The sequence below is a fragment of the Phallusia mammillata genome, chromosome 8 (assembly GCF_965637545.1).
Source record: "Phallusia mammillata chromosome 8, kaPhaMamm4.hap1.1, whole genome shotgun sequence".
NCBI lineage: Eukaryota > Metazoa > Chordata > Ascidiacea > Phlebobranchia > Ascidiidae > Phallusia > Phallusia mammillata.
In genome coordinates, this window is record NC_137259.1 from 6,604,555 (window position 1) to 6,631,927 (window position 27,373).

General features: G+C 40.9%; 3 protein-coding genes across 4 annotated transcripts; 2 read left to right on the plus strand and 1 right to left on the minus strand.

The window, feature by feature from the left end:
• The first annotated feature begins 779 nt into the window (after positions 1–779).
• On the plus strand, positions 780–8,557 carry LOC145204823 (CCN family member 1-like). Its single transcript, XM_080077421.1, has 6 exons — positions 780–1,509; positions 1,696–1,912; positions 3,171–3,644; positions 5,939–6,138; positions 7,356–7,480; positions 7,670–8,557. The coding sequence occupies exons 1-6, from the start codon at positions 1,327–1,329 to the stop codon at positions 7,866–7,868; spliced, it is 1,398 nt and encodes a 465-aa protein (XP_079933547.1). The 5' UTR covers positions 780–1,326; the 3' UTR covers positions 7,869–8,557.
• Positions 8,558–10,640: 2,083 nt separating this feature from the next.
• On the minus strand, positions 10,641–13,335 carry LOC145204824 (uncharacterized). The gene is made up of 2 exons (XM_080077422.1): positions 11,886–13,335; positions 10,641–11,527 (listed from the first exon to the last, which is right to left on the minus strand). Exons 1-2 carry the CDS (start codon positions 12,284–12,286, stop codon positions 11,461–11,463), a joined length of 468 nt encoding a protein of 155 aa, XP_079933548.1. The 5' UTR covers positions 12,287–13,335; the 3' UTR covers positions 10,641–11,460.
• A 245-nt stretch (positions 13,336–13,580) lies between these two features.
• On the plus strand, positions 13,581–24,143 carry LOC145204963 (CCN family member 1-like). Of its 2 annotated transcripts, none has more exons than XM_080077582.1 (3): positions 13,581–17,434; positions 21,558–21,685; positions 22,210–24,143. In XM_080077582.1, exons 1-3 carry the CDS (start codon positions 17,141–17,143, stop codon positions 22,385–22,387), a joined length of 600 nt encoding a protein of 199 aa, XP_079933708.1. In that variant the 5' UTR covers positions 13,581–17,140; the 3' UTR covers positions 22,388–24,143. The 2 variants fall into 2 exon arrangements, with proteins under 2 accessions (XP_079933708.1, XP_079933707.1); XM_080077581.1 differs by having other exon boundaries at positions 16,329–17,434; positions 21,555–21,685.
• The last annotated feature ends 3,230 nt before the right edge of the window (positions 24,144–27,373 follow it).

Sequence of the window (27,373 nt, forward strand, 5' to 3'; positions counted from 1 at the left end):
GCGTTCCAGTAATAAACAACTAATAATTTTGGACGTGTTTGCGTCAATGACATTTAACCTTTACGCTTACGCGAGACTAAAATAGCTCAGCAGCGGTATCAGACGCTTAATCCAGCGATAACCACTAACGGCGCACGTCCAATCATCATGTACTGAATATTTCTGTTTAGGGTTTGACGCAAAACATTGGCTTCACAGCTTAAAATGAGCTAACGCGATTTGCATGGTGGTAAGTGGCAGAGGAGCGATAGTATCAGTTAAGAGTCGATCTAACGCGTAGAATCACTTCGGCGGTTTTGAAGTATATTTAGCCATCATGCCTGCAAGACCGCAAGGTAGTAGATGATTGCAAAACTGGTACGGGTGAAAATTTCGCCGGGCTTTCGTAGGCTACATTTTCATATTAAACTGTTAAATTCGATTGACAGTATTGTATAAAACTCTGCTTCATTTACTGACTCAACGTGCATGCATGTGAACATTATTTTAGTATTGTTTTGTTTGACCTCAAACTGAATAGAACAATAACCGGGTATAAACACACTGTACGGTATCAAAGTCAAAATATTGTCAGCCATGGTGGTTGTAAACATTTCGGGCTCATTATTAACGCATGGGAATATTGAAAATGTGACGTCATCGCTTGAGGCTGACGTCATCGGCTCAGGCGGCGAAGCGCGAGAAAAAAATACGCAGCGCGTGTATATAAGCGCCCTAGCCACCTAAATCACAGTCAGATAGTGCGGTGGTAACATGATGCAAGAATTCGGTTGACGGGATTCGCTCAGTCGCTTGCAAATTGCTTTGTGTCAGCAAGGTCGCTAAGAGCAAGAGTTTGCAGTTAAGCATATAGGGTCGTCGATCTTCAAAACTCGACATGTCGCTGGTGAATGCGCCCACCGTTCCGGGTCAACTACTAGGGCAAGCTTGCGTTTCATGCTAAACAGCGCAAGGACGATTCCACAAATCGAGAGACTATTAAGTGATGGCAGCTTGCATGTTTCGGCTGCGCGAAAAATCTCAGCGGTTCAGAGGGCCCGGAGTTGTTGATGTTTTTGCTTTAAACCACTAATTCGATTTAGCAGGGATTTCGGGTCTCTTCTACCTTGTACAGTGTTTTGCGTCTCATTTTACCCCGAATACGTGATAGAGTTATTTTTAGAGTGTGACGCAGCTCTGGAGGGGACAGAGGGGGTGCAGCGATTTTCTGCGAGCTTAACGCAAACAATAGGGGGCAGACGCGCGTCTCAAGAAGAAAGAGTGTATCGCTTTCTGTTGGGTCCAATCAACAGCGATGTTGGAACAGGCCGCTTTGACGGGTGACCTATGACAGTTAACATGGCAACTATAATATTTACTTGTGTTTACAGGAGATATAGGTATAAAAATCATTGTTTCTTAAACATCGAAAACATTTGTTGTACTCACGTAAGTCAGAAGCAACAGACAAGCATGCTAGCACAAAGAGTTATTTTATCAACGCTTTTATGTGTTTTCTTAGCACAAACGGTAAGTACAAATTTTTTGCCTAATTATTTCGAAAATTTATTCTGTTATTATTGAATGTAAGATTATGATTTACGTTCAATTCAAGTGAAAAACATTAAAATTTAATGACCGTAATGGGATTTTTTGTCATCATAATTTGAAAAATTATAATCTAAACAAATCAAAAAATATTAATTTTTGTTACAGATTTCAGCACTCTGTCCGTATGAGTGTGACTGCAGTGAAGAGCCTAGCCACTGTGCACCGGGTATCAGTCTCGTGCAAGACGGCTGCAATTGTTGCAAGGTGTGCGCCAAACAGTCTGGGGAACAGTGTGACGGTCATGGGGCTGTTTGCGACGAACATCGGGGCCTATTTTGTGACTTTTCAAGAGAGAGTTCTGGAGATTGGGGCGTTTGTAAAGGTAAGCCCATGCTTTTGATTATTTTTGACGCTTGCCACATTACCATTAGGTAGTAAAGGATCAGAGCAATCCGTAATTTTAAAATGTCTTTGCGACATCACAATTAAAAACGTGTTGTTTGTTTATTGTTAAATTATTGAAATTTACAAAGTTTTTAAGTAGTTTATAGATTTTCGTATGTTGTTTTTTGGAAGTTTCACCCGTGTTTTGTTAAATGTTAAACAAATTGAATCTAAAATAATATTCGTATAACGTTCGCAATTATAAAACACAAAGGAGACCAACGAAATATTTTAAATTCCTATGAGAGAAAACGTTATATTTCTTTCTCAACGGTCACCAGGCAGTAAACAAGCAAAAGTCACATTCCCCACAAATCGCAGCATACTTATAGCTCTGTTGACGTCAAACGACGTTGTCGCTCGAATGCCCCCAAATCGAACGGCCGTCGTTCCTCTCGGGACACAGAGATGATTGACAGCTTGTGTGTGACGTCACAATGCAAGCCCCGCCCTTGGTACAAAATAAACTGCGACGTCCCAGCCGGGAGCCTAATATAAGGGAGAGTCACATTTGTTTACTTACCGGCTTTGGGCAACGTTCATTGGTTATGCCTCCGACATATTTGATTGACTGATGGGGGTCGTGATACCAAAAGGGTCCGGTAATAACACTTTGGGGGCGGAGAGGGATTTTCAGGACACCGGGGCCTTTGAGAAACACCCCTAGATGGAATGAGTCACCGTCAGGTACAAGCGTTTACATTTCATACCCACTATTAACATGTCGGCACAGGCTTATGTGTCATTATGGAGAAAATCTGAGATCAAAAACAAGCGAACACAGAACTTTGGTTTCCAAGAAAAATTGCTGAGTTGCAAAATTGCGTAAAATAAGAAATGACGTAACCCTTTGTCAAACCTGTGTGGCCAACATGTGACACATGTTCCGTTTAAAATGTTTCGCTTTGGGCCGCTTTTAATGCCCGCGAACACGTTAGTGACGTTACGCATTGGCACACGCCTGACAGAAAAATTTAAACGTGAGATAGAAAACTATTTTTATACAGTGGGCTAATCAGTCGACATTATTAAAAAGGCTACAAGCCGTGCACAACATTTACTCTCACCATTTCAGCTGAAGATTTGAGCACAAAAAATCGATTTTCGGGCAATTTCAAACAATTTGTATCCAGAAATTTACCTTCCTTGAACAATTAGATAATGCGGTTTCGTGATACGTTTTTCTTATATTTTAGCGCGTTCTGGACGACCATGCTTCGACGGTGACATTCGCATTCTTAGCGGTAGCATGGTGGAGCCATCTTGCAAGAAGAAGTGTTGGTGCCTTGATGGCTCTCTTGGTTGCATGCCACTCTGTCCTCACGAGATCCACTCACCAAGAGCTGACCTCTGTCCCAACGCGCGGCTCCAAACCGTTCCAGGCGAGTGCTGCGACCAATGGGTGTGCGACACGCCGTCAGGTGACATCCGCGTTCTCCCATTGGACAATTTCTGGGACGAATACGTTTCGGAGGACGGGGGGAGATCGATGCCTGTTCAGGTGCCTTTAAGCGTGAACCGTGCTGAAGATTTGGAGGACATTGATGCAGATTGGAGTGAAGATGCTGATGGGGACTTCGAGTATCAATTCACCAGAAATCAAGATAGGAGCCAGGAGCAAGAGAGAGATTATCACTGGTTGAACAACATCATTCCTGGAGACAGAGATGGTAAGTAATGCCAGCGGCGTTGGTGCAAAATAAAACAAGGCGTAGGTGGAGAAACGGTTAACCAAAATGGTTCATCGTAAAACCTAGTTTGAAATTGAAAATGTAATTGGAATTTTTGATGGTTTGATTTGACCAGAAGTAACCTTTTCCTAAACCGGCTGTACAAGAACATTATGTACGTGAATGATTCACATGTCTGCGGAATGTCAATTAGTCCCACCCGCGACGACATTTACTATTCCCAAATCGACCGTTTATAAAACATGTCGTCTGTTCTCCTAAAATGCGTGCGCAAAAAAATGATTATTATTCGAACTATTTCGTCTTGGAAAAGGCCACCACGCGCCCAACGACATCATAGATTAGGATCACTAAAATATTGTCGGCGTACTTTACGCCCAAGACCAACCGCTCATTAGCGAGAAATTGCGTTCAACCTGCCCGTACCATCCCACACAGGGTACGTAAACGTCATTCAACGGCGGTTGGTAGTGATTTGTTCATTTAGTCAACCCTTGTACATCTAATTCGAATTCGTGTTCGTTTGTACCCTGCTCCAAGGCTCCGCAGTGAACCCTTTACAACAGCCATACATAAATTCAACCACTATAAATAGCTGGCCGCATGTCTGTGCGAAAATCCTGCAGGCCTTTTAACGCACAAGCGCCATTGCAACTCAGTTTGATTAACGTGGCAGCCGTGAACAGATCGGTTTGGAGTTTGAACAATGCCTGTGATTTTCTGACTAGCAATTTATCACAAAATGGTAACAATCACTCGTTTTACAAAATTGTTACGTTGGACCATGCAATATGTATTGTAATTACAATCCAATACAACACAACACTTTGTTGTATAGATTTCTATGCATTAAGGCATTTGAAGTGTCAGTCGGTGCTAGGGTCAAGGTTTTCTAGTCAAGCGCTCGCTTGTGGAGTCGAAATTTTCTCATTTGAATATGGTCCGAGATGTAACGAGTAGTTTAGCGGTTAACGCTTACCCGACCAAATAGGTAAATATATGTGGCCGTGGCGAGACTGTCTTCCTTCGGCTCACTCGACCGTCGGAGTACAGGCATAGTAGAAGAATCAGACGAGACATAAGTCTAGGAATAGCCTGCATAACACCTGCGCTTTACGACTGCCAAATCGCTGATCTCTAACAAGAACAAAGCGATCTGAGTGCCTAGAGACAACAAATCGGTGTCGAGTTAAGGTAAAGCACTTAATTATCGAATTCCAGCTGTGTTGAACGCAAACCGCGCACTTAAAACAGCTACAGCGAACGCGCGTTTGTGATCGAAAATCACAAGCAGTAAACAAGCCAAGTGTTTGCAAACAAGAATAGTCGAGATTAAGTTGCGACCTCGACTACGGGATCTTGGTCACCGCTTTTGTGGTCTCTATTTATAAGCTCAACGTGTGCTTGGGATAAAGTTCCACCACACCAGGGCTCGACAAAGCGGTGCTCTGTTGTTAAAACCCGATCACTGGCCCCAAACTGACCGCAGAAGGAACGCGGCCTATAACTAATCGGTTGTTACGTGGATAGTTGGACCGGTCGGCTCTTGGCCACGGAATTCGACTAGAATTAGCGGCTGCTTCCAAGTTCAGTCCTGATGTCGCGTTTCTCCAGCTGCTAGGCGACGGGCGCTTAGCTTTAATCTGTAAACGAGCGCTTATTATGCGATTACGCAAGTTAAAAGCATAAAGGGCGCGGCTGCTTTCGAGTAACTCATACTATCCACCATTTTGTCTTCAACGAACCTGAGTGTCCGTTGGCTGACCGACGTAACCGACTCTCCACTTAAAAATCCGGCAAAAAATTGTTTTTTGTGTAATGCTGTGTTGGTTAATTATTTAGACTGCAGCTTGCAACCAAAAAAAGAAACATTGCAAACTGTTAACGCACTTGAAAAAAAATCTACAAATTTGTGATGAGCCCTGCATTAAATCTGCCAAACTGCCGTTCATATGCTGCGCTTCTTTTCGCAAATTCACAAAGTAAATGACGGAAAAAGTATACCGAGATAAACATTAAACATTAGTTTTGCTTGCGTTTGTTAAGGATCTTTCACATTAAATTGGTTATTTGTTTTGCACAACCACAAAAGAAGTGGGTTTATGCTTTGTTTTTGACAATTAAAATTCAATTTTTTCGTAGAAATATCCAGTGTTCATAGACGCGAAGAAATGCCAAACGAGAAGCACGAACCTGTTTAGCATTTAAACCTCTATACCGCAGAACGCGCCTGCAAGCCACAGTCAACTATACACTTGCCTCTTATTTTGCAGCCGCCGTTCGTCATGCGCACGAAACACAACGAAGAAGATCACGCTGTAATACCAAGGCATCAGCGTGGAGTCACTGCTCCAAGTCTTGTGGCCTGGGTCTCTCCACTCGTGTCACAAACGACAATCCTCAATGCGCTTTGGTGCGAGAGTCAAGACTCTGTGAGCTGCGAACATGTGAAGAGAATTTATACAAACCCAAGGTACGTGAAATTTTGGAAATAGGAGACTTGCTGAAAACACGAAAGAAGCGTGTTTAGTATTTTTAATTCTTGCGATTTTAATAGGTTTAAAAACCATTTGAAAGCTGCAAGCTAATAAATAATTAGCTGCAGACAGTACACACTGTTTCGATCTATAACGTCTCATCAGTGCAGCTGGTAACAAAAGATAGGCCGCTGGTGTAGTCATGCAACGACACTCCAGTTGGTTGTGAGCAACATGTTAAAAAGCCATACCTCACCTATTCTGTTCGATGCCACAACTGGGTATGCCACAAAATCAATTTGTTTTGGGAAATGGCGTCTGGATCAAACACCGTTTAAAATTTATCCAGTTAACCCAACTTTAAAATGCAAAATGTCGTTTTAAAATTACGCGCTTTTTATTGAATACTCCTATCTTCCATAATCTTGAATAGTTAACCAACAATATAAAGCTGCATGTTTGAGGATATTAGGGTTAGAAGACTTGGTTTCTCAGATGAAAATTTACCAAGCATACGTAATGCATTAGCCAACGTGACATGTTTGCGGTGCCACGACGGCAAATTTGAGATTCGACCACGAGTGGTGACCGATTCGCTGTCAGAGCACTCTATAATTTACGGTTGTCGCGCGATCACGGTCGGGGACAAAAAACAAACTGCGCGAGGTTACAGTGCGAAATTCCTCGCATATTTTGCAATTGGACGTCGGTCCAAGCACTGACGTTACGACTTTTCAATGCGTTTGCTTGGATGTCAGATTCCGAATGACGGAATGTCACACAAACAAGTCATGCTGTTACAACCTGTTGAAAAGCTAGTCCACCAATGCGAAATTTCGGACAAATGTTGGGTTTCCGAGCGGCCTTACATTTAGTGGCAAGTTAAAAATGGGGGAAGTCATTTTGGTGGTTAACAAACAAATGTTTTTATGATATGGTTGTAAACGACGTGAAGAAAATAAGTCAGTTGGGACCGGCAAAAATAATCAAAATACGGTGGTAAATTCAATTAATAGCTTGTGTTACGTTACGCATCTATAAACCCTTCTCATTCACTTCATATACTTTCAAGTATCAAATAAAACAGGCACCGAAAAACCTTATGAAGCGTGAAGCTTCATTAAACACTGAAAACTTATCATTGGCATTTGAGTTAACCTGAAAATGTTCCAGTCGCTTCATTTCGTTTCAAGCTTGTAATTTTTGTTTCCAGAGAGGTAGGCAGTGCAGCAAACCAACTCGTCGGTCACGCCGAAAGGTGACTGTTACATATGCCGGGTGCAGCAGTGTGAGAAAGATCAAGCCCAAGTATTGTGGAGAATGCCGCGATAATTCAAGGTAAATTGGTTCGATTTCATATGCAACTTGATTGTGTTCACCAATTGTTTCGCAAAACCTCTATAACATAAATCATGTTTAAAAGGTAAACCCCCCTAAACTCAATACATCACTCCTATAGTGCTATATATATACCACTTGGAAAAAAATCGTACAAAACGCTTAACCGTACTGCTTTAAAATTTCCAGGTGCTGCACACCGACCGCTACAAGGAATCTACGCCTGCGGTTTAGGTGCGGTGATGGCCGGTATTTCACCAAGACGATGCTGATCATCAAGAACTGCGAGTGCAGCCGTAACTGCGCGGATTCAAGCGCAAGGACTTCGCCAAACCACATCAGACTTTCATTGTACGGCGATATGCTGCGTAAGACAGAGGAGCGGTAATTGGTCAGGACACTTTTGGGAGGCATCTTGAAGCTGTGATATTGAACTACTGCTGGGTCGGACGCCCGTCTTTCCTGTTCTAAGCAGTGTCATGTACCTAACGCACTTCTGGGCCATTCTTTAGCATTTAGATGCCAACTGCGTTCGCCATACGGCGCCTACCGCAACGACAGACACTGTGATACTTTAACGACCATGTGTTCAACTGAAAAGGGACCAATGATTTGTGTTCCTTTCTGCTAGAATCACACTACCACTGCCCGCAAAGCACACACACACTTTTAACTTTGACACGCCGTGTAAATATAAACCCTTTTCTATTGAGATCTTTATTTTGATAAGTTATTGGCTTTCTATATCGTACTCGTGGCAACCAACTCCCCACGCGATTTCTTTGTGTATTTCCCTAAATGAAACATCTTAAACATGGTGCACATACCTTGATTTTACTATTCCCAGCGCTTCGGCTATATTTATTGTCCGGCTTTATTCAGTTAATGTGGCAATTCTATTTCACAAAGCCTATTCGTTTGCTCCAGGGATAGAGCTTTTGTTGCATATTTACCACTGCGCGCCGTCGTATTCGTTTATTTATTCGCTTCTTTTTGTTTTGGCTATGTACAGCAGTTGTGCTGCATATTTTGATGACCAATTTTTAGGACTTCCAAAAAATGATGGCGCTACTTTAATTGGCTATGTAATTGTTTCCTTTGAAGTCATACAGTCATTCAGATGTGAGACATTTTCAGAAATGTTCACAAGTTGAAGAAAGCACAAAACCAGTTTGGAAGGGAAATTGGTAGTTCCTTGGAATTGTTATAAACAGCTGACTTACAACAGAAGTTAACTTTCAAAGCAAGAAACCAGACATAATGACTAACTATAGGTTCACCTTTATTATTTAAGAAAAATATTCATTAGATTACACTTTTTACCCATTCTTTTCTCCCCTTCACTGAAATAGTAAACAGTTTCAAACAAGTTAGTTTAAATATTGTGACATATTGTTTTGAGAAGAGTATCTATATAAACCAACCTAAGAAAATGAAAACTATTTAGTATTTCTTTGAGAAATGGCTCTCATGTTTACAAGTGATCAAGTTACTTGACCAAGCGCACCATGTATGAATCACACGTACAGTAAAATACGGACAGCTCATTTTGTTTGAAAAACAACAAATCATGGCAAGTGGACAACAAGCGGCAAACAACAGCAGCGCCATTAGTTTCATAAGTTCAAAAGTAACGTAACCTACCCAAAATAGGTTTTCGAAAGCGATACGTCATAGCAAACGTCATGGCGCGTTGACGTGCGGCGCAGTTAATCAAAAGCGCGCCACGTGATTTGATTGGTCCATCGCTGTCGCACGGGCAATGAGGCGTAACGACCGGATTCGGTAAATTCCAAGCGAACTGCTGCAGAGAACAATCAGGCTCAAATGGAGTAGAAGACTTGAGTTGACTTTTGCTATAGATTACCGTCGACTCGATAGCAGGTAGCTGTTTCCGTACGCGCCTTGATAATCCCTCAGTCCTCTAACAAGGAACACCACTGTTCCTAGAGGGGGTCTATTTTTACCCCGTTACGTAACAGGCTTTGGGGTCATGCTTGAGGGGCAGGCTGCGGCGCCCGAGGACCCGCGCGGGGTCAGGATTTGCTGGGGTTGAGCGGAGTGGGGTTAAACACAACGTTACAAACGTTTTGAGGGTAAGTGGGGGCCTTCTTAATACCTGCCAATACTGTAGACATATATTCCGGCTTGTAGCGACGGCAACCTGTCATTTGTCCTTGACTTTCGGGGTAAAATCCGATAAACCCTTCGGGGATGGGGGAAAATCGCTGTCATTCCCTGGGAAGACAATAACATGTTATTTATTTGCCTTCCTAAATCAACCATTTCTAATCCAACATAGTTCGAAGGTTTCGTCCGGACAGTCTTGTCATTGTACGCATTATGTTTGGTGATCCATGTTACGCCCCAAATACTGAAAACCCAAACAAAATAGAACAGGGTTTGACACGTTGTATACACAAATAAGGACTGTTTGGTATAGAGTTAGATTTACAACTGTGTTCAAATGTCACATATATATTAATGGATTATTTGTAGTTTGAAAGCGTTGTATATTTACAAGGGTTTGGCTTAAACCAGAGTAAATCCCATATCGCCCGAAATTTATTTTTACAAAAAATGTTTGGGTGCGGTTTCAAATAAATTCAGACTATTGCAATAAAAAAGTTAAATAAATAGAAGGAAATTCTCCAATACACCATGGTTTGGTTTGCTTTGGTAACCAGAGGACAACAAGCAGTTCGTTGAGTTTGTGACTCAGTCGTGACTTGCAGAAAATATACCCTTGGTCAGGACGCCAGAATTGTAAATCGGTCGGAACCCGAAATCACAGGCCCAAAACCCGACCCGCACCCAATTTTTGAAACCGGAAAGTTAGATCGATTAAGGTGGTATTTGATACAACTACATGTTTAAGTCTGAAGTGCCAATGAAGCCAGTTTCATTGGAACATACGTCCGAAAAGCCCGACCAAACTCACAACCACACAGAAAGCAAAACATTACAACGCTATAATCCTTGCCATTGACCATGCTAGTGGTGATGCCTAATTGAGAAGCTGAACCTTGCACAAACTCTACAAAAGCTATAGGTTGATTTTTGAGAAAACCGCGGTTTTGTTAAAAAAAGAATAAAGAGGTAGAAGTAAAAAACCCTTTTTAAAAAAAAATTTAACATCCAAAAACTTTTTAGTCTAATATGCTAATGTAAAATAAACGAAGTCTAATCAATTCCAGAAGCTATCCGTTGGTTTAAAAAAGAATTTTGTAACTGAAGCACAGAAACAACTTGCATTGGCACCAGCTCATAAACACAAGTAAAAAAATGCTTTAGACTTTAGAGTGTATCTGCGTCAGTGTGCGATAAAAAATTCCCGAACGTTTAAAATTGACATCTTGACTTTTCCCAAAAAATCTCCACAAGCAGGGAAGCACATGCGGTAGGTTTGTGGGATCTAGATGCTCCCTGTTTGTATCACAAATAGGAAGTCAAAATGCTTTCTTCGACAACCAGCTGCGATATTTTTCAACTTTGAAGCAACAACAAAAAATATATTCGTTATACTGAATTCATCTTTAAACGTTGTTATTTATTCGAACCTTAAACACTCTTGAGCCTTGGTGTGGTACACCAACTGCACCCATCCCTCTCGTGGGGCCTGTCGAAAGTGCCACAAACGTTTGCCGATATTCATGTTAAAGTACAGGCAAAAACTATGGCAACAGCATCGCATTGAGTTATAGTGGTTTATAAATTTGTGTTAAATTAAACCAGAAGTACCCGGTATTTTTTTCTTTGGTCATAGTTTATAGCGTTTTTTTTACAAATCATTGCAAAAAAACAATCAAGTGCAAAGGTATTTGGACGAGCAACCAACGCAAAAATATTAGTATTTGCAAATTGGCCAAGTTTTGAAATCGTGTAGCAAAAGGTGCTTAATTATTGGTGTCGTGAAAAAGTATGCATCGAATTTCCTTGTTCAAAAACTCAGTTGATAACGATTTCATGATAAAAAAAACTTATTCTTTATCGCTTGATGATGCCGCAAGTACTTCATCTGAAGAATGTGAGTTTTGTCCAACAGAGCTGCATTAAAAAATACGATTTTAACCACGTTGTTTAGACTCAACCAGGTACATGTTTAATTACCGACTAATACATCCCAACCGAAGATTCAAACCGTATATTCAGGCTTTTAACTGTGTCCTGCCATCAGGTTACAACCAATAGCTATAACCAAATGCTAACAAAAGTATTTCATAGCGTCGCCGTTTTCTGTGAGCTTTTTTCTGTGTTATACAAACGCAATGTCCTCCTTAATGAAGTTTGTTATTTTCTTGGCCTCAAGCAAAAGCAGTAAAAATTTTGTAGAAATTACTAATGATCATACAATTACATTACTCTTCGCAAATTTGCAGTAGCTTGTAAAATAGTGCCAGTTGACCTGTTGCTATAATTCGGATTCGCCCGTGCTTGTCCAGAACTCATCGCTGTGGAAGACGTAGCATGGAGCTGCGACAAGTACTGAAGAAAGTCGAGTTCACTGTTGAACTGCTGCGTGAAGGCATCGCTTGTCGAGATCCTACGAATTAACTGTTTTACATCACGTTTGTTCATGGTATCTGCTGGGACTTCTGGCTCTACTCCAGTGGTTTGACACAAGTCTTCTAGAATTTGATCCTCTTTAATTCGAGGAGTCGATGGAGCAATTGACGAGCGGCGCCGGATTCGATTCGGGTGGTTCCGAATCATAAGGAGGTCGGCATCGCGTCGGACAACATCTTCTTTGTTTGCTGAAACTTTGCGGGGACTTTGACGATTGTCATGTGTCCAGCAATTTCCCATTTTGTCATGGCAGCCTGCTGTGTTGAAAATAAATAACTCTCATGGCGCTGGGCTACACATTTACCACCATGTCCCTAATTCTTACAGACTTCACAACCTACAAGCCTTGAACACTATGAAAGCAAATTTTCAATAAAGCCTTGTTTGTAGACAAAGGGTATTGTTTGAAATAAGATAATTGTTTCGTAATGACAAGTAAATAATAAACAGTGATGGGCGTACCTTTAGATACAACACACAACAGATGTTATTTGGCACCAAATATCAAAATTTATGAACCGACTAGGTACATTGCTAACAGCACATTCTACGACTCACTAAACTTTGTCCACGGGGTGACAGTCTTGAGCAGCAACCAGGCAAAATCAAAACGAAAAAGGTAATTTTGTACGTCATAAAACTCCCTTCATGCAAAAAAGGATTGGCCCAAACCCCAAACAATGCGTTCTTATTATCAGCTTGAAACAAGGTGGAATAAAAACGCCTTGACAGTAAAGCATGATCTAATAATTCAAATCTTTTCTGATTCAAATACAACCAAATACATACAAAAATTCAAATACATACAAAAAAATATATATATCTAGTTTTTGTAAAATGTAAGCTACTAAAGTTTTCCACATTTCATGGAATTAGCAATCACAAATAAAACTGATTTATAGGACGTTTGGTTCGAGGTTTTAAGAACCAACTACTTTATCGATAATTTAGTCCAAATGAGAACTTTTAGACCGAATGCGGGTGCAAAAATAAAACCAGCTCATAGTCAAACAGAGTCCACACAAAGATAAAATTATGAAGGCAAGTCAATGGATATATGAAGGCATCAGCTGCTTGAACCACATAATATATTTGACAATCCCCACAACCCAAGATGGGCAAATAAAGTTGGCCGCTAAACAAATGCCCTATTCAACAATGCAGAGGTTTGCAAGGAGCACTAAACTATAACTCTCAGGTGTGAAATTCCTTTGGCGTTTCTGCAGAACGCAGCTGCGACCCGCGTACTAGCTGAAGCAATCAAGTCGAGACTTAGAACCAAGATTGCGGGCAGGTGATAGGGCATGAATAGCTAGCTAACGAGCGTTGGAATTGTTCATGGAGGGCCTCGCGAGCCGCCTTATCGCAGGCCGTTAGTTTGATTAGGCCGCCGTCGCAATTAACGACTGTTGACTCAAGGCATGTCGGACAATGGTGCATCTGTGAAGACCGCTATACGATGAGCAAACACAAATTGGTGCACAAAAAGACTAGCTTGGTACGAAATCCCGGGCATTGCATTGCTTGCTAGCGTCGCGATTATCCCTTAGTGGGGGTTTTGTCAACAAAACGATCAATACTCACGTGTCTACCTTTACGTGATGTTTGGGTATAATGACCAATCGGGTGTATATTGAGACTGGTACGATTCGAACAGTTTTTAGAAATGTTAAGCGAACTTTGATGTATTTGAAAGTTTATTTTAAGATGGAGAAACGTAGGCAAAAACAGATGATAAAACTAAATTGCTTTGTAACGATGTCGGAATTTATTAATGTATATTAAACAAGCAAACATGCACTTGTCGTTTACAGCATAATAAATGGTGATTTTTCTCAATACTTTTATAGGAATTACCCTTCAATTTGGATGTTCGCAATAGTTGGAGTTTACAACTTTTATAAATATTTGATTCTGATAAAAAGCTTCAAATAGGAACAGATCTGGGAATAGATTGAAAAAATGAAAAAATATGACCTGTTTTTTTTTCATGTAGCCCGTTTTTTCTTTTAATTTCAAAATAAAGCCAGAGACGTGGTGCCCTAAGTAGAACATGGTTGTCATATTTGGAGATGTAGGCCTACATCTCGCCAAAGCATTTGCGCACGCACAATTTACATTCCGCAATGGCGACAAAGACGGACGACGGAACAAAACCTCCACGTCAAACTTGACCTGTTCCGTTACTTTCAGTTTTAAGTGAACACTAAACACTTTTCAAAGTTGTAATATCATTCTAAAACATTTTTTTCCAAAAAAAGCAAGAAATGAAAGCCAATTGATATTAAAGCATGTAATTGGAATAAGGGATCGTTTATCCTTTAAGATTACATGTAAGATTACATGGCCGTGGACAAATTCCAAACCAAATATATCAAACTTTAAAAAAAAACTGTTAACTGTTAATGAAAGTTAAACTTTACAACAAATTCGACTGTAGTGTACTTGCCACTTTTGGTTTTTTATCATGGAAAAGTTGTGATTTGTTTGTTTTTGACAAAGATTTACACCACATGGTCAAGCATGCAAAAGTTTCACACATCGCCAATTTCAATTTTTAACACTGGTGCGTGCAATGGCAATATATATCCTTCTCAACAACTTTGATTTCATATAAAATGGCTTGCTGTTGATGTGGGTGCGTGGATTGAGCATTTTGGGAATTTTGAGTAGACCCATTTCTCGAAGGGGACAGGGTCTGCACACCTGAAAAATTTGTTGTGGTAAACAATCAGAAATAGTGCAAGTATGGGGAAACAACTGTAAAGGGTAAAGTGCATCAAAACGCGAGTTGACGCAAATTGCTCTGCGTGCCAAGCATTCCAGCCATCAGACTTGGGGTCGGTTAAGGCCCCGTGCCACGCGAACACTGACAGGTTTCGAGGCTTTTAGCGTCTTGCACTGTTTGCCCTGTGTGCCTGTTTAGCAGCGCAAGAGCTAAAACGACCTCTGGGCAGAATAACGGCGCCCCAAAGAAACACGACTGTCCAGGATTTTCAGAGAAATCTACCTTTTGTTAAGATACCATCGAGATCACGTGAGAGTCGACGTGCTGACATTTTGTATGTTGTTGTGAAATTATTTGTTTGAAATTTTGCAGTAAAACCAAAGGGCTTGTTTGTGGTTATCCGCTTGCCTCGAGTATTCGTTCAATTTTGTTCCTAATGGTGATACTAACAATGAATGTTGAAACTAACATTATGTCTGGTAGTATAAATGATTCACCATAAATACAAAACACTTGGTAGTACCGGAACTGATCTATGTAAAAAAAACAGTCATCTCGAACAACAGTATAGAAAGCAATATCCTAAAGACAAATACACCCAATTGACCCAACTTGAAACCGCACATTCACTGAAGCGAAAATACCAGTAGGAAGCAGTGTCAGTGAACTTTGTAGGATATAAACAAGGGTTGTTAGGACATGAATCTCCGGAGCTTTGATATCGAAGCCTCCGTCTCTGTCCGCTTTGTGCCCTAAATCCGCGGCTTATCCGAACAACACCCGGTTGAACGTCGCTCGCAAGACCGCGGATTCGAGGGCAAGCTGACAACTTTATGTGATTGAAAGGCGTGATAATTTATTTACGCCGTAAACCACCCCTTACAAGAGGGGCTCCCCTGGGGTGCTAATCGGGCCTCGCTTCCTCGCAGGCCCCTTTCGTCAACACGGCGCCCCGCCTAAAAAGAGGGGCTTTAAATGCGTGACGGATGGAAGAAATGAAAGACGTCGTAAGTGAAGTTTGCGCTGGGTTATAATTAGTTCAGGGAACATTTTGCCAGATTGCAATCGCGAAAATGGAGGGGCTGAACGCACACGTTTTCAAGCATATTTCCGCAAGATACGCCTGCCTGGTGTAACAAACGTCACAGATGCCTATAAAGTGTGCATATTTCGGATTTATCCTACCAGTTCGAGTGACAGATGCGGTTAGGGGGCGTGACAACAGGTAATGGTAACCGTGACGTCAATTGTGACGACAGCAAAGGACATCTCATTTTGAATAATGACGTCAAAATAGAGAGAATTTTGCGGCTTTGCATGATCTTTAATTCAATAAGAACGTTAAAGGCTGCACACATTATACGATGTATGTGTAAATATAGTCTATAATACTAAATGTACAAAACAAATAGTGGTATCAGCTGGAGGTTCCAAGCTGGGTTAAATAGTATTTAGTCCGCGGCAGTCAGTGGGTGGGTCGGACCGCTTTTTGACAAATCTGTCAAGTTTTCTATTTTTAACACAGCTTCAAAGGCAGAAAGGGTTACGGCAGCAGGTCAGCATGTACCTTCAACACATTGGCCTCGGTGCAGATCAGAATCCTTCTGTAGCTGCTTTTCACGCCCTGTAACGAGCAGTCACTCATTTCCATTCGTTCAGGACGCCTGGTGCCCGCGACTTGAATTTGCGAGAAAAAAAAGCCGTGGTGTAAAAGGAAGCTGGCTACTTAAAAGCAATACAAAGGGCAGCTAAGGCCGCGACGCGCAAAAAGACTCGTTTAATTTCAGTGCTGGCGACGTCATGTCGCAGGGGACCAGAGAGCAAGCTATTAGACGCAAAACATCGGCGCCGTAGTCAACATTACGGCGCGCTGCGGTGGTGTTTTTCCGGCGGAATGGCTTCATCAAGCCTGGGGTCGCAGGCTCGATTAGAGCGGAATTTTTGTTGAGATTGCGGACATTAATGGGATAATGAGAGGAATTTCCGATCAAAGTAGATGACATTCGCGTGCGAGTTCTTAACCTAGCAGGAAAGTTTGAAATCAACACGTGAAAGAAAAAAATTGAAAAATGCGTGCCACGCCAAATAGCCTCGATTATTGCTGAGGTTGGCATAAATTCCAAGGCATCAAATGCACTATGCGCACAACACAGGTTTGCGGCAAACTGACTTTTACGCGCAATTAGAGTGGCAGATCGGGGATTTGTGCTTCACTGGCTCGGCAGACTTCGCACAAACAGCACTATTAAAGGTTTTTACTTACCAGTGATCTCTTCATGCCGTTGCAGGATTGTTTACAAACGCATATTATATAACTGTGCTTACTGTCAGAAGCCGGTGTAGAATATTAATCTGAAAACAATAATATGGGGCATTCAGCACGACGACCGATCAGTATCAAGGCTGTCATATCAACAGCTGTAATCACCACCTTTGTGTTTCTGCTGCTTCAAACGCAAGAGATTGAAGCAGGAAGGAACAGATCGTCCAAGGGCGGCAGGCGCGGCAAAAACTCGTGCAAGAAACAAGTTTCGCCATGGAATGAATGCTCGAAGCCTTGCGGTCTTGGGTTATCATCGCGTGTCAAGAAGAAGAGACATTGCAAATCGAAGCTCGAGACCAGGCTCTGCATCGTTCGACCCTGCGAAAATGACACCAAGGTAAGTTGTGTCGCAAATTTTTGATATGCAAGTTGCCTACTGAACATATTTCGGTCTTGACAAAACATATGGCTAAATAAAGAATCGAAAGTAGTTACAGGTTCCGTTTGCGTGTGTAAATTTCGGTTTGCCTAATATTTCGCTAGTGTTTTTTTTTTTCAAATTTCGTTTATTGTAAGGCTGCAGTCGGCCAAACACCGTCCCGAAAGTTCAAGCCCAAAACCCAGGCCGTACGCAAATTTTACACAAAAATCAGTCCGACTAACGTTTGAGGGTTAGATTTTGGAAAAGAAATTGCGACCCAAATGTAAAGTCGGGCCCGAATCAAGCTTGTTTTAATGTCCGGGGCGACTCTGCGCTTCATTTCACCCGTTCAAGTGGACTAAAAACAGTTTCAGACGCCTCAGCGCTACTACCCAAGCCCCTAGTGCGGAGAAGTACGAAGATTTCTATTGTGCATTACCATATCACATAATTAAATTCAAAGACATCGTTTTTCATAACAGACATTGACGAATTGAGGTTGAATTTGCCACTGGTCCCGGAAGTCAGTGAGAAATATGTTCGTTGCCACATAAACAATTTTCATTGAAAACGTGTTTACAAAATAATGTAACCTTTACAGTTGTATATAGAGCTTGCTCAACAAAGATTGTTTATAAGTTACGGGAATTTGGCTTCAATTTGCGGGGAACAAAACCGCTGTTGACCCGATAACACCACGGAGCAGTAACATGAATGACACAATAACCTTGTTGGTTAGGTCAAAATCGTATTAAGCCCGTCTAGCGCCATGATTAGCACAAACTGTAAACCGGTTTATCGAGCCTTCCCATGTACCAAATTTACGCGCCCTGCTGATTCCCAGAAACACAGACAAAAGTCCAAATTGTTTACATTAGTAAAGGGCATGTTTTGTAAAATACAGATTGAGGGCTATTGAGAAGAAGCTTTTGAAAAATAAAAGTTTTGAACACGTCCGCTTAAACTTAACAAAACAAGATTGATTTTAACGTTTTAAAACCACGAAAGTGTGTTACGATTTGAGATGAAAACCAAAAAACACAATTCCATTGTTACGGATGGCATGCCAGTTTAAAGTGAATATATGAACAAAGATAGCCAAAAAGACATATTGCGTGGCGATTGGAGTTCATTCAAAGCGCAAGTCAAATCTCCAAGCGGTTAGTAAAGTCAATATTTCAATTAAAGTGTCAAATGTTTAATCATCATATATGCGTATGTGAAACTACAAACTGAGTGATTGAGAGTGCTATCTGATCGCTTTTTGCACAAAACCATTAATCAGTTTAATTGGTGATTCACCGTTTTACTCTTTAACATTTTAAAAAGAGCAGTATTCCTTTAACATTAAGTTAAGCGTGGTGGTAAATACATTTGCATATGCGAGCAATCATCAAAGTTCTACATCAAAGTATACGTTAATGTGCGCATCGCAGTCTGGTATGCGAAACATGGTGGTTCGGTACAACGCCCTACAACGAGCGATTTCATTGATGTCGCGTGCCACACCTACGGACGATTAACGGCGGCTGAGCGGATGAGAAGGCCACATAAATCCGTCTGTACACCCAGGGGTGGCAGCGTGCATGATATCATTTCTTTTCATGGGACCTTGGCACACAAGTGCGATATAGGTTGCGATTGTCGTTGCATAAACTAAATTTGGAAATAATATGAAAATCCATTTGGAAATGTTTGGCCAAATGTAAAGTTTTAACTGTAACTTTTGAATTATTTTTATGAAACAAATGCGTTACAAAGATAAAAAAAATCTAGTTTAGAAGTCAATTGGTGTATAGGCCTGCGAATGTTTTGACGATTTTAAGTTATTTTGAGAAAAATGTGCTTTAAATATTGTTTAAGGGCAGAAATGGCGGACTGTGGTTTCGCATCAATTAAAATCTCAACCAGTTACTAAGCAAATTCAATACCTTCCGTAAAATTGCAATAAAACTTTCGTGGGGGTCGGTTGAACAGAAACTCATTGTTCCAATCGCAGTAGCGGCCGATTCAAGAAGGTGTTCAGCGAGGTTTCAACTGGTGGGTTTTTTCGACCGATTTTGCTTCGCAGCAGGCAAAACAAACAGCAAAAGCAATGAAAATCGAATCTTTCACGGGATCGCAAACAAACCAGATGTAACGGGACGTTCATAGCCGACGCATGCCCAAGAACCGATTTACGAGCAGCACAATACATTGTCAACAAAACCCATTTGACTTACCACCTGCGAAATCTCTTAAATCAACCCCCTGCCGAGTTGGAGACAAAATTGCGTAGAATGGATGCTTTGTCGAAACTTGACTTTGCTTCGATTTTATTACGTTTTGACACAATAAAATCCAATACATTGGTGTTTGGCGATTCCAAGAATATTTATTCAAAATTTAAAAGATGGAAAGTCAAATAGATTTTTTCATGAAAGTTTATCGTTTTTCACCATTACCTCGGTACTAAATAATATATTTGTAAACATCGTTTTTCAACAAAAACGAACATACAGTTTCGTGCATGGTCAACACCAATTTTCAAAAAGACCAATGTACCTATACAGTTACACATATAAAATAGTTCAATACCTATGATCACGAAATTTAAAAAAAATTGTTTCATGTCTTTTCGGTAAACATGGCTCATCTGCAAGCGCATGTCGTGGTCGCCATGCGGCAAGCAGCAAAATCATCTTTTCTACGCTCTGTCATCAGTCGCAGCTTCCACTTGCATTCAGGCGCCATTTGGCAACGCCGGCGCCTTCCCTACGCATTCCTGGCGCTCTTCTGCCAGTCACATGAGAGCGCCGGCAAGTACGTACGGCGTCGTCGGGTCGAAGTTAAACACCAGAGTTTGTCCCCCTTTCGCCGCCGAAAGCCAATAAACAGTCATTAGGCGGCGGTCTTGGTGCCAAGGACAGACCCAATCTTGGGCGTTGAAAGCTCCCATTGGAAGATTTGACTGCAAACGCGTCAATGCCGTGTATCAATAAACGATGTGGCTTAACGAGTAAATACAAAATAAATTGTTTACGTGCTTTCGGAGCATGGTGATGACGGGGCACGTCACAATTGACTTGCGAATCACACGTAAACTTTATACAGCATGTAATGAGTTTTCCTAAGTTTCAACTGCTTGTCAATTATGTCCATTCATAGACAATAGCGCTGCCACGTAGCAATGCGCCTCTCCGTCAACAAAACGCCACTGACGTTTGAGCATAATTCCATTGCATGCACGAGCGTCTTTCGCATTGGACAAACAACGCAATAGAAACCACAAGGCATCGGCGCGGAAAGACGGATTTAAAATTACGGGTTCCTGCACTTTTTGCCCGATCCCGATTTCCGGGAAAGGAAAAAGATACCTGGACGAGCTTGGGCGATGACGTCATCGTTTGATCGAAAGCGACGAGGGAATTAGTTTCGGCACAGTGACGTATCCGTGGCAGGGGAATTGAGAGGATGTAACAATATCCTAACCAGCACAGTATATGTTGACGATTACTCACTGAATGCGGCTGTGGGAATTTGCCTTGACGCACAAATGAGAAATATCTTAGTAGTTTTTCGCACCCACAATTATCACCATATCCTCGTTAATCTAACGGGGTAATACCATATTTGGTTGTTTGAGGCCTATAGGTTAAAACGTTCGTTTGCAAATCAAATTGAAAATTGACAAAACCACATTTTAAAGCAATAAACAAAAAATTCACCGTAATACAGTGACACTAATGTTTACCAAAAAATAAATTGCTCGACCAAATCTTTTGGTAAATAATTTTAACCACTGCTAATACTAGAATGATTTCCATTGGCGATTTTCTTAAAAACCTAATTCTTAAGCACAAGTATATTTTGGTCGAATTACAGATCGACACCAGTGGGAATAGGACAAATAATGGCGGCTTCGAGCAAAAAAATAAATCTGCCGTAACTATTAACGCACCAATTACAGAAATAACTTCATGTTTGGCCATGACCGTGAAGGGAATTTTGTCATAAAACCTAAAACGAATTCAAAAAGGCCTTAAAAATACATATTAACTATATTAGTGATTTAGACTTTAGTCGACGTACAAACAAATAATATTTTATCTTTTAGAAGCTTCCTACAACCAGGGCTTGTCAGCCAAACCTACCCAGAAAAGGGAGGGAATATATCAAGTACATCAAAGCAAAGAGTGAGAAAAAATACAAGATGAGATATTGTGGTTCTTGCACTGACACAACCAAGTAAGTGATTCAGAAGTAAACTATGACCACAGTGCGTTAAGGCGCCCGTATATAGATGTGAAACTGTAGATGTTTAAACGTGATTCAATGTACAACAATTTAATTAGGTGTCGAAAATACCAATACGATTAAAAAAAACAGTAGCTTTACCAAAATTCTGTAGAAAATCTCTTATCTTTGTCATGTATTTTATTTATAGTGTGTTTTCCCCAAATCAAATGCTATATTTTCGGCGCTTTTGTTTCAATTAGGTTGCGTTACAGGTCGAAAATGAAATGTCATAAACAGAAAAACAATGATTTCATTAAACATCTGAAGAAATCGTTGTTTTTCTCAAATGAACGCCTATGTTTCCCGCTATTTAAGTTTCATGTATCATATACAAAAAAAAGAAAGATTTTTTTCTTTTGTGCTTCGTATTTATATTATTAAACACGTGCCTACACGTGCCTACACGTGCCTACACGTACCTACGCTTTGAGTGAGTGCTAAGGCCAAATTGTCACCAAAAATATTTTTTATAGATGCTGCACGCCACTTAAGAGCAAGACCAAAAAGATCTGGTTCGCTCGCGCAGATGGAACACGGTTCTCTAAGAAGATGATGTTCATAAGAAAATGTCACTGCCACCGGGACTGTCCGACCGACCTGGTTCCGGTGATCCCGCTTCAACAAGACACGATCCGGCCGCCGAGTCAGTGACGCCCCGGTGACAAGCGAACCGAATGTACCGAGCGGTCTCGGCCGGACCTGGGTCAGATACGGTTGACTGCGCCGCTGACATCCGGCCAATAATGACGACGCTGCAAAGGCCGAGCGCAAAACTCATTGACAAATGCACTTGTTACGTTACAAACACTGCGCACGCGAACAAATTTCAGTGGACCTCGGCGGACTTTATCCAATTTGTTATGTCTTGTTTTCGTGTCTTTCCAAATTTATTTTTTTGCTTTTTGGGCGATAGTAGTGGCTAATGTAAGGATCCGGGGCAATCTTTTACGTTAATTCGTCTGTTTAATTGCTTTAAACAATTTCAAAAAAATTCTGCAAAGCCTGCCAATAATTACTGTAAACTCAGGCAAATTACCATAGTGGATAGGATTGGATTGGCTTCGTATTTGACTGACACTGCTCACAATATAGTGCGAAGTGACAAATAGTGACAGGGCTTATAACCGAGCTTTAAAAGTTTAAACAGCGAATGCCAAGTTTCTTCCCTAGATGCCCCAGTAATGAAGATGACATTTCGGTCGGGTACGACCAAATATACATCACACGGTAAAAATACAACCGAAAATCCATCAACGAATTCCAAACGTTTGATCCACGCAATAAAAGATAAAGCCACTGAGTCAGCTGAATGTCAGACATACAAACTCAAGCTAATGACCTTTACTTCAAGAAAACAAGTGATATGTCGTCTAATCGGCAGTTGACATCGCCAAGCCTCAACACACCCCGAACCCTAATCTTACCCTTGTACGTTATCAGGTGGGCTGAGTTCGTTCACACGCCACAAACAGCGCAACAGTATTCGACAACCCCTTGCTCAAAACGCGACCATCAGAAAACTGAAGACATGAGCCTAAAGTAATTTGTTACATTTCAAACTTACAGGGACCCGGAGGGAGCCCCCGAAGACCGTTGCCATTTACCCAACGCGTCTGTTATCACCCGCTGGGGCACAAGCGCAAATTGCTTCACTGGGTTACTGTTGGTCTTGCTTGGGGCACGCACGTTGGTCCTATTTTGTCAACGGTAATTTAAATCCGCAAAATGGGTCCTGACTCAAGGAGTGAGCCTTGCACGCGAGCAAGTAACTTTCGACATACATTAGACATGCTTTCTTCGGCTACGAGGACACAGAAAAACAAAGCTCCGACGCTCTTCGACCACAATGCATTTCTTCCACAATTGTAACCGACGCGTTAATTCATTTTGTCAACGTTACCGGCGCCTATTTTACAAACGTTTTGACCACAACTGCTCAAATTTTGTGGAGAAATAGACTACAGAAACAACTTACCACTGAGCAATCTTATACGAATGTACAAATGATTTGACTCATGAAACAACTTTTACTTTGTGGTTTACCTGTTTTCACCAACTGATTATCATTCCGTTTATCAACCAAACTTTAAATAAAGGAATTACCAACAAGTTTCTGGTTATTTTAGAAATAATATTTATCGCCTTCTATCATTTTTGTTGTAGACCATTTGGCTCCCTTCTGTTGGTATAATGTGCACCTTACTGTTCCTATTATTGTTGTTATTCTTTCTGTTTCTTGTATTTTCTCCTGTTTTGGATACAATCTTATTGTACATATTCTTTTTCTTATGTGCTTGGTATTTATTTGATTGAACACCTGCCTACGTTTTAAGTGAGTGCTATTGTTGAAATGGTAATCTCGTTATTGTCTTTTGCCCCAAGTTGTCAATAAAACTTTGTCTACAAATTTTATCTTGTGAAAAAGTTTCCACGCACAAGGGCAAGAAGTTGGAACTAAAATGGTAGTTTTAATACAAGCGCTTTAAATGAGGGTATGGCTTAACGTAGGATCCGTACAACTAGTTTTAATACGGCTAACCAAAATGCCAGTTTTGACAAACTTAAATTACATTTGTATTCTAGTTTTGACAAACTTTGAATACATTTGTATTTTAAAGCAAAGGGTATATTTGCTGCTGCCAAGCATAAATGTACACACCACTTATTGAGATTTTATAATTCTTTGCATTTAGTAAAGGATAAAATAAAAGTATTTGCCCAAATTAGTGCCACACCATTTCAATGCTCGGTCAATACATTGGATGGTATTACTTAACCCCTTAACATAGCTGTGGGTTTTCACCACAATAGGAAGGCTAAGAATCATAAGAGGTTTTTGTAAAATTTGGAATAGGGCCACAACCGAAGTGACGGATAGAGCACAGTCTCCCATCATTTCTCAACCATTGCTATTTCAACGCGTCTATTCAGAAACAAATTTAAAACAAATAAACTTCCGTCGGCCCCTTTACGGGTGAACGAAGTAGCCGAAATTTTGACTCCGAATAACCTTTGAATTTGATACAGAGGCATATGTACAGCTAGATTCGCTTAAGGTTTTTCCGTGAAAGACAGGCGATCGAAGAAGGCACGTACCGACAATGCAAGGACTGCAGGTGGTCCACAAAAACCGGAAACATTTCAGTGAATATTCTCCTCATGTGAAAAGTCCCTTAAATTCGATTTAAGTTCATACACGAAGTTTCAGATTCGCTTGGAAAGCTGTCAAAGGGCCTGTCAATAACAGACAGAGACTACAGGTGGTCCACAAGCGCAGTAAAAGCGCATGTGTGTTATGTTACGGGCTGACGAACATATCCCCTCGTGATGGGTGTCCAACGCAACGTAGTCGCAGTTTCTAAAAAGGCGCGTGTGTCATACGGTTGTAGAGGATGCCACACACAGAGCTTCTAAACTGTCAAGAATCTATGCAACCTGATGGACTAAGGAATCCTGACTTTTTGGAACTGGAAGATTGGTTTCAAAATTTGTAACTCAGCTACTAGGAAAGAACAGAAACGCTCTACCCCCTTTTGAATTCACACAATAGGTTTAAAGCGGTGCGGTATCAGCAAGTATAAAACCCTGATGAACCAAACCATAGCGTAAAATCAAGCATATCAAAATATTTGTGACTTTTAAAATTAATGCGATTGCAACGTTCTTGTTGTAACGTTGCACATTTTTTAATACAATATATTTTTTTTAATACAATAGCAAATTGCATTTCTTCAAAAGAGGTTTGTTTTGTGTCTTGCGACGCCTTTGCAATGAGAAAATTTACGTGGGATCATTACTACGCGACGCTCCATTTCGGAACCCATGGTTCAAATTGTTTCATTTTTTAGTCCAAACCACACCTTGTCATCAGCAGAGTAAGCCTTAAAATACACAAGTGACGGACACTCGGCAACAGCCCAGCACGTAAACTTGTCTGGTTGCTTTTTGGCATGCGACTTTATGAGCAAGTGCATTACAGAAGGTGGATGTCTGTCGTCGGGCATGGGGTGTAATAGGGGTGCAGTGAATTTTTCAACTTATCGATAATATCTGCACCACAAGCCCCATGGGTGGTAAGGGTGGGGGGTATTTTAGTTTTGCACCCAAATGCCGCCAAGAAAGTAGAAACAAAAAAGGTATGATGTCAAAAACTACCGTCACAATTTGGCGTTTTTAGGGCATATTGTAGCCTATAACTGTGTTTTGCAACAAATTTTGCCAGCAGAGGCTGTAAACAGTCGATGACATGGCCAATATTGATCTAATCTACGTTTAAATGTTGAATTTTCAAACTGAACCAATTTAGTCAATTTGAACCCTTTGCAACGGTTGCACTAACTTACTTCTCTCGGGAATATTGGCAAATGCATCTACGTGTTAAGCCAATCGTTCTGAACAAGCAAATCTGAACTCGTCGTCTAGGCATCAACAAAAGAACAATAGTGCCCTAAGACATCGCAAATCATCAGGACGAGACAGTAAAATAAATATGAATTCCTGTCGCAGTGAGGGCACTTGATAGAAGTGGACGAGTTGAGTGGTTGATATAAGACAAGTTCGTATATTTTACGTGCTTCGAGAAGATTCTTGAAACAAACACAAACCCGTGGTGCTTTCACGGATCGACAGGCAAGATAAACAATGGCTCTGTTTTCGGTAATCGGCGCAGCATAATAGACAAATGATTGACAGGTCAAATTTCGGAAAATATGCTATTATTGTTGAGTGCACCTTGGCGCAGCAGAAATCGACAAATTAACCGGGACAATTGAAGAAAAATACTTAGTTAACGAAGAAAGTACCTCAAAATACATTAATGCATGTTTAAATATACAAACTCTGCAAGTATTAGGGCCGGGTTCGAGATTAGATTTTTTTAACAAACGAGTTTTTTTACATTCTCTGTCCGTAGTTTATACAAAAAATACCTAGTTAAGTATAGTAGCTTGCTGGACTTAACACAATGCCCAACAACTATGCCCTCTAATTTTATGTTTAAGCTGTTGTCCAATGTGTATGTCCTCTTTACTATAGGCCTGTTATTCAAACTTTCAGGCGTAAACAGGCTCCTCAAAAGTGATTTGGGTTCGGGCATTGCTATTGGCTTACACTTTCGGGTTCGGGCTAGAATTTCGGACCAGTTCATAACTTTACCCAAACTACAAGTCGGAAACCAAAACTTGTGGTTAATTACAAAATAACATTCTATGAAATTTTTAAAACCAAGTAGAACTGTGGTTAACTATATTGTACATGCATGACTGTTGAAAGCTAACACTAACAGTGCATAAATTACTGTGGGAAACCGTAACAGGTATGTAGCTGAAATAATTACGACCACATGTTTTCATGGGTATGATGTGGTAACTTACAACGTTCACGAATTGCAGATTTTGCTATAATTATGCACAAGCATATTTCAAGCATACCAAAATATGTTCCCATGGCACAAAAACAAATTACGATCTGCCCAAATTCCCCAGAAAGCAACAACAAAGGAGCGGATACGCAATCTCGAGTTCCGGGTTTTTAATCCCAGGCATCCAAACCGGATATCCGAAAAACCAGATGACGCAAGGCAGTTAAGGGGCCACAGGTTAACGGCCAAGAAAGAGGTTTCTTCTTAAGTTTCAACCA

Excerpts from the sequence above, each read along its gene's own strand:
- LOC145204823 (XM_080077421.1), top strand. The coding sequence starts at position 1,327 with ATGACAGTTAACATGGCAACTATAATATTTACTTGTGTTTACAGGAGA. Across the intron at positions 3,645-5,938 it reads CATTCCTGGAGACAGAGATG|CCGCCGTTCGTCATGCGCAC; the intron begins GTAAGTAATGCC and ends CTTATTTTGCAG. Across the intron at positions 6,139-7,355 it reads AGAATTTATACAAACCCAAG|AGAGGTAGGCAGTGCAGCAA; the intron begins GTACGTGAAATT and ends TTTTGTTTCCAG.
- LOC145204824 (XM_080077422.1), bottom strand. The coding sequence starts at position 12,286 with ATGGGAAATTGCTGGACACATGACAATCGTCAAAGTCCCCGCAAAGTT. Across the intron at positions 11,528-11,885 it reads AATCCGAATTATAGCAACAG|CTCTGTTGGACAAAACTCAC; the intron begins GTCAACTGGCAC and ends TTTTTAATGCAG.
- LOC145204963 (XM_080077581.1), top strand. The coding sequence starts at position 17,141 with ATGGGGCATTCAGCACGACGACCGATCAGTATCAAGGCTGTCATATCA. Across the intron at positions 17,435-21,554 it reads CCTGCGAAAATGACACCAAG|AAGCTTCCTACAACCAGGGC; the intron begins GTAAGTTGTGTC and ends TTTATCTTTTAG. Across the intron at positions 21,686-22,209 it reads TCTTGCACTGACACAACCAA|ATGCTGCACGCCACTTAAGA; the intron begins GTAAGTGATTCA and ends TATTTTTTATAG.